The following is a 7,320-nucleotide window of genomic DNA, read 5'->3' as shown; positions in this document are numbered from 1 at the left end:
GCTACCCCCTGATACTTGAGAACAAGCTGAGTATTTTGTTGCAGCCATTATGTTTGAATCTGATTTCAGTAAAACTGTATTAAACTGTGCCTGCTTTCAGTTCCCAAATATTTTAAACCTGACCAGAAAGTCCTAATATTATGTGCATTGTAAACATAAAGTAACAATAAAAAATTACCATTTTCCTCTTGCCTGAACAAGATAATGCTTTGTAATGTTACTGCAGAATAACATTATCTAGAAAGTTAAAAATTAAATTAGGTTTACCTAAGATTTTTCAAATTGAAATGTTAGAAAACACTTTAAGAATTAATCTCTGAATAAATTTATCCAAGTATAATTAAGTAAACATTTGTAGTTGGGCTTTCTAAGTAGAACCAAACATGTATGTGTTTGCTCCTTTTCCTGCTAAAAAGAGAGTCTATTTAGAGAACGGTACAGGGCCATGATACAGTGTACAGGACTGTACAGCCTCCAAGCGTTCTGAATCCTGTTCCTGACTCTGTTAACTGACTCTTTATATGAATTCAAGGAAGTCATTTAATCCCTCTGTCTTTTTTTTCCTGGCTGTAAAACGAGAAATATTCCGGAATTCAGGCTTAAATAATAGCTTTAAAGCAATTTAATTCCTAAATCAAAAGGTGCTATAAAAAGTCAGTCTTTTTTATTATGAGGATCAAGTTATATTTCCTTAATGTTACAGCATAGTTGAGTTCAAAGTTTATTATGTTGATGCCTTTTTATTCCGCAGGCTTACAAGTGGTGTATAGAAGCTATGAAGGAGATCAAAGTTGGCTTGCCAGTAAAAGTAGTGGTGGATGTCTTAAGACAAGCTTCAAAGGTGAATTTAACATTCAGATTTGTAGCATAGTTACAAATGAGATCTGTCAAGGCAAGTTTATATTAAATTACCATATTTTAAAGCACACAGAACACTTGGATAACCTGTTCCAGTTCAGTGGCATTGTATCTTGTTTGCCCAGTGACTTTGCCAACCTCTGTTTAGTGTCTAAAACCCAACAACTTGAATTTTGGATCAGCGAAGACTTGGCACATCGTTTAAAATTATACACTTTAACCTTCCTGCTGTGAAAAACTGAGTTATAGCTGTTTTAAGGAACAATATTATCTACAGGCAGGTCTTTGCATACACCTACTGTGTGGCATGTTGGTGTGTAATTTATATAGTCCTGAGGTGCACTAAAAGTTACCTAGTCAGCAGTACACATCAGCAAGGTCCACATGGACACTTAGTGCACACCACACTCGAGCGCTGTAGATCTGCACCGCAGCATGCCACGCAGTGGAGTGGATGATGTAGAGAGTTAGCTTGCTCCCCTATCTTATCATAAGTAGGTGAAATGCAAGTTTCTTCTGTTTCGAGTGCTGATTCCTGAGGGTATTCACTGTGTGCGTTGTGCGTCTGGGACCAGAAGTTCTTCAATAGCAGTGTCCGTTGTTCTGCACCTGCACGCGATGCCTCCTTGTGCTGCAAATTGCGGCCATATGTGGCGACACAGACTGCCTGCCCACTCCGTTGCTGTTCTGCTACTCAGAAGTTCCCTAGAATTGCAAATAGCGTCTGGGAAGATTTTCTTGAATTAACTTCAGAATTCTTTAGTAATCATGGTTAAGGCTGCAATTTAGTCACGGAAGTCATGGAATCCGTGACTTCAGCCTGAGTGGTCGGGAGCTGCAGGGTCCTCTGCCACCTGCTGGGGCAGGAAGCTGTGGGGTGCTCCCACCACCTCTGGCAGCCCCCGAAGCTCCCTGCCGTCGGCAGCAGCGGGGGAACCCTCCAGCTCCCAGCCGCCAGGGGTGGCGGGTAGCTCCGGGCTGCTGTGGAGGCACCCCCTGAGCTCCTAGCCTCGTGCGGGCAGCCCCATGTACCTGCAGCTGCCCCGCTTGAAGTAGTGTGGGGATCCGCAGATCCCCATTTTGTCAGGGATATTTTTAGTAAAAGTTAGGGACAGGTCACGGCTTCCATGAATTTTTCTTTTTTTCCCATGACCTGTCCATGACTTTTACTAAAAATATCCGTGACACAACCTTAGCCTTAATCATGGTGAATATTTTGAAACTGAAGGTACTAGTAGGTGAATAAGTTAATATCTAGAACAGACATGCTTTGAAAATACAGTCTCATGTAAACTTTATTTCCTGTCGTCTTAGGCTTGTGTTGTAAAACGTGAATTTAAGAAAGCTGAACAGTTAATAAAACATGCAGTATATCTAGCACGGTAAGTAACACTACTGAAAATACCATCTCAAACTGTCCTCCATTACTGCCACTTGTTAACATTTTTGTCTTTCCAGGGAGCATTTTGGAGCCAAACACCCAAAATATTCAGACACTCTATTAGACTATGGATTTTACTTGCTCAACGTAGATAATATATGCCAGTCTGTTGCAATCTATCAGGTAAATTGCAGTGTCCTGTGTCTTTGTTCCCTTTTTAATGTTGATAGTCATTCAAGTATTTCCATTTGAGCTCATGTAACAGCTGTCTGGGGTAGCTGAGAATTTAGTTTTTTGGGGTGTTTTTTTGTTTTGTTTTTTGTTTTGTTTTTTAAATACTTCAGAAATATTTGGTATACAGTATTGTAGTTCTTAGATTTTTTTTTCAATTCTGAAGTGTTTGCTTTTTGCAGTAGGAATATGTATACAGATGCATCCACCCCTTTTTTTTCTGGCTTGCTAATATTTTGAACTAGAAGTCACTAGTCAAATAGGTATGATCATATTCAAATATAGCATTTTTTGGTATTGGTCACTTATTTGCTTCTCAAGTAAATCAATAGCTCGTGTCTATATTAAAAGGTAAAGTAGCGTGCATTTGCGCACATTTTGGTTTGAGTGATTTATTTCAGTTTAGCATAATCTGGTGGAAAAACTAAACCCAATAATTTAAGACAAGCTAGCAGTGTTCTTGAAGCAGAGTATGTTGAAGTTTTTCTGTTGTAGAAATACTTGTTAATTTCTAGAAAGTCATTTATTTTTTTCCTTAAAAATAAACAAACTATAACTAATCTTGCAGGTGCATTTACTATATTACCTAACAAAAAGAGAGAGAGTAAACTTGTTAGGGTGTCTGTTTGCAAAGAGCTTTATGTAATTATCCTGTCTTGGAAGCTTGAATTATACTTTTAGATAAGCATTTTGCATTTAGTCTTTCAGGTATCCTTACTTTTAGAGACACAAATTGAATTTCCACTTTAGTTATAAATTTCCAAACCACAGTAAGAATGGCATCTCAACATGCATTTTCTGTACAGAGCTAGTAGTTCTTTAGATTTAGAAACATGATAGAAATGTTCACAATATAAGGGGCTTTTCTTGTGACTATTTCAGACAGCTCTTGATATCCGACAGTCAGTGTTTGGAGGTAAAAACATCCATGTAGCTACAGCTCATGAAGACTTGGCTTATTCTTCTTATGTTCACCAGTATAGTTCTGGAAAATTTGACAATGCACTGTGAGTACTGTGGTTGTTTTAAGCAGTGAGAAAATGTTGGTCCCTAATTTAGTGCAGTAAATGGGAAGAAATGTACTTCATAAATAGTTTGCAAATGGGCTTCTTGAAACCAATTAAATATCTCTAATTTTTATAAAGTATAAATTGGGTCTACGCACTTTATAGATCCCTTTTTATTTGGTAATGATTTGACCAGTAAATTTTAGAGAATAAGAAAATTAATTCAAAAATGTATGTATTTGAACTTGTTTCAGATTCCATGCTGAACGTGCTATTGGCATTATCACTCACATTCTTCCTGAAGATCATCTTCTCTTGGCCTCTTCCAAGAGAGTTAAAGGTAGCCCGTTTAGTTACAGTACTGGAGCATTGTTAATTTAATGCCTTACAGGTGGACGTCAGTTATTGAGTTGCATTTTATTTCTGCTGTCCTATAGAGGTAGTATAACACTGATATTCCTCCCCCCTTTACCCCCACTACCAACTAACAGTTCTATTAATTGGTCTGGCAATAAAAACTGTATCTTAAAGAGCCTTTCCTAGAAAGTAAAGATGCAGGTAATTTTTCGTATATTTTCACCATTGTTTTATACACTCATAGCTTCCCTAGAATTCTACATCAATTCAATGCCAAATTCTATGTGGATTTAAAGGGTGGGTTAGCCAGGTTGTATAGAGGTTTGATATGTCTCTCTATCTGGCCTGACAGTGCTGTGGAGGCCTTGTCTTCCACCTCCTAGCAGCATTTCATCTTTCTTTGTAGAAACAAGTATTTAGTTTTAGGGCAGTGGTTCTCAACATGTGGTATGCATACCACTGGTGGTGTACTAAGTACTTCAATTGGTCTCTGGAGCAGATTTTTGTCACATGGTGACTGTCAGTCTTCAAGCAGTGATGGTTCTTACTAGGTGCAGCCCAGTTCAGAGCTCTCATTTGATGTCTAGAGGCTTCTTTTGACTAACTCAAGCAAAAAAGAAAGTATTTCTCTGCCTTTTGCACAGCTGCTTCATTACTTTCCCAGATAGTTTTTGTTGTAAATGCAACTGTGATCAAATTTGCAGATGGCAGCAAATACATGGGGAGACAGAACCAAACTGTGAAGCGATCAGGAAAAATTTAGAGCAGGGGCAACTTCAAATGATGAGAAAAGATTCTGTACTAATAAATGTTATGTCTTACAGTCAGGGAGACAAAATAAACTTCTTCAATAATATGGAAGATGTAACCTACTGTTGTGACAATAGCATTACAATTAATTTATTTTAATACTTCTCCTTAATATTGCCGTCTTATTAGTCAGTGTAACCAACCCCTGTAGTTGCCGAAGGGAAGGCATGTGAGGTTAAAATGGAGGTATCCACAGGAGTGATGCACAATCTGGGAGGTAGGGATGTAAGAGTGAAAATCGAGAAGATGAATGTCAGGAGTCCAAGAGGCGCTTAGAATATACGCACAATGGGAGAGTCTGTTGGTGTTTTTCCTAGCAAATATATGAAATACTCTCCTGGCTGCAGAAGTTTTGAACCTGAAAATATACTGTCTTATTGGATGGGGTACTTCTCTCTCTCATATGTGCTTTCTTTTTAAACCAAAAAAAAAACAGGCTTCAGTTCCTGGGTGGGGAGCACTGCAGATGAATCCCCATTCAACCACCCCTTCTCCCTGACTGCCCTCCGCCGCCCCATCCAACCCCTCCTCTCATTCCTGATGGCCCCCCGGGGACCCCTGCCCCATCCAACCACCCCTTCTCACTGCCCCCCACCGCCCCCAGAATCCCTGCCCCTGACTGCCCCCCACCGCCCTATCCAAATCCCCCCTCTCCTTCCTGACTGCCCCCATTCAACCCCCCTGTTCTCCACCCTCTGACTGCCCCGATCCCTATCCACACCCCCGACCACCACCCCAAATTCCCCTGCCCTCTATCCAACCCCCTCTGCTCCCTGCCTCCTTACTGCACTGCCTGGAGCACCGGTGGCTGGCGGTGCTACAGCTGCACTGCCCAGAGCACCAGGACAGGCAGCTGCGCCGCCCGGCTGGAGCCAGCCACGCCACCGCGCAGCTCATAGCACCGGGTCAGGCTGCGGCTCTTTAGCTGCGCTGCCCCAGGAGCTCTCAGCCCTGCCGCCCAGAGCATTGCGCCGGCAGCGGAGCGAGCTGAAGCTACGGGGGAGGGGCCGGGGGCTAGCCTCCCAGAGCAGGTGCTCAGGGGCCGGGCAGGAGGGTCCTGCGGGCCGGAGGTGGCCTGCGGGCCATAGGTTGCCCACCTCTGGCTTAGTAGAAAGCTGTGCCTGAGGCTTGAGGAATAGGTTAGCCTGACCTACAGCCTTTGAAGGGATCAAGAACATTATCAGAAAGTTGCACTGCACAACTCTTGGGTAATAAAAGAAACCAACTAGTTCTGTAGTGGTATAAGTTCTAATAGTGCTTTCCTGTAGCTATTGCCTTCCTCTCTCCATTCCAGTTCTTCTGTCCTTTCTAACACGTACAAATATTCATTACCATATGTGAACTGGCTTAATGGTATGGGCCCAAACTCTACGAAGTCTTAATTTGCTGGGGTTTCCATAACTGAAGAACTGCTGGAAACAAGAGTCTTTGTATGCAGTATTCCGTATAACGCCTAAACTACTTTTTTCTTCCCATGCAGTTTGCTTTGAAGTATTGGTTTTGACAGGGGAGGCTAAAACGTATTTCAAATGCTGTCTATAGCACAAAGATATATTTGTAAAGTATGAATAAGCCCTTAAAATTACTGAAAATAGAAATCCTCAGCTGAGTTTCACGTGGACTTGAAAAGCTAACGGATACAAAATCCAGCCTGGGTCTTAATGGGAAACAATTAACAGGGAACACAAAGCCTGACTGAAAGTCTCTTCTTCAATTGTATGTGGTGGTGGTTTGTGAATATAACCGTATGGGATTCTTCTTTCTATTGGTGACATCTCTGTGTATCTAGAACACATTAGCATGATTTTTTTTCTCTTCCATATTCAGCACTTATCCTGGAGGAGATTGCTATTGACTGTCACAATAAGGAAACTGAGCAGAGGTTACTTCAAGAAGCTCACGATTTGCACCTATCTTCACTCCAGTTAGCTAAAAAAGCCTTTGGGGAATTCAACGTACAGACAGCAAAACACTATGGCAACCTGGGCAGACTTTATCAGTCAATGAGAAAATTTAAGGTAAGACCAGATGGGTATTAAATTTCCCAATTAAAAAACAAAGCAGCTATTACAGAAGTAGCTCTAAAGGCAGCACAATTTATCAGCACAATTTATCAATTCCATCGTAATAGATAGGGATTACCATTTTTTAATGCTCTTCTGATTGTTTTAACCTGACTGTACCCATGGGTGCTACCTTCCGAGATGGAAAAATTTCCTAATACTTCACCTCTCCAAAGGATTGTACAGATATTAACAAAAACTACTTTCTTACACAGCAAGTAAGTGTCAGAGCCTGGAGATCCTGATTACCAGTCCTTTGCAGACTCGACTGCATTTCAAGCCTTTTGTAGGATCAGTGTTATGGAATCCTCTAGATTAGCTGTCAATTACACCACTTCTTTTTATGTGTGATGTATTGGAATCTTTGTCTTTTTGTTTTTGTGGGAGGGTGTAATGTCTGTACTGGCTTATTTATGTGGTTTTGGATCTTTCAGGAAGCAGAAGAAATGCACATCAAAGCAATTCAGATTAAGGAGCAGCTTCTTGGTCAAGAAGATTATGAAGTCGCCCTATCAGTGGGACATCTAGCTTCTCTCTATAACTATGACATGAATCAATATGAAAATGCAGAAAAGCTTTATCTGAGATCAATAGCAATCGGTGTGTAATTTTT

The 7,320-nt window shown here is 40.9% G+C and overlaps 1 protein-coding gene across 1 annotated transcript in view; it reads left to right on the top strand.

The window, feature by feature from the left end:
* Positions 1-7,320, top strand: part of APPBP2 (amyloid beta precursor protein binding protein 2) — a 34,309-nt gene that overhangs the window by 25,542 nt on the left and 1,447 nt on the right. The window contains exons 6-12 of the mRNA XM_026656440.2: positions 752-841; positions 2,173-2,240; positions 2,317-2,422; positions 3,353-3,477; positions 3,732-3,817; positions 6,472-6,662; positions 7,142-7,307. Coding sequence (XP_026512225.1) covers positions 752-841; positions 2,173-2,240; positions 2,317-2,422; positions 3,353-3,477; positions 3,732-3,817; positions 6,472-6,662; positions 7,142-7,307 — 832 coding nt within the window. The remainder of the gene's footprint in view (positions 1-751; positions 842-2,172; positions 2,241-2,316; positions 2,423-3,352; positions 3,478-3,731; positions 3,818-6,471; positions 6,663-7,141; positions 7,308-7,320) is intronic.

The sequence above is a fragment of the Terrapene carolina genome, unplaced genomic scaffold (assembly GCF_002925995.2).
Source record: "Terrapene carolina triunguis isolate 2854851 unplaced genomic scaffold, T_m_triunguis-2.0 Scaffold231, whole genome shotgun sequence".
Taxonomy (NCBI): domain Eukaryota; kingdom Metazoa; phylum Chordata; order Testudines; family Emydidae; genus Terrapene; species Terrapene triunguis.
This window is presented reverse-complemented; position numbering and strand designations above follow the sequence as displayed.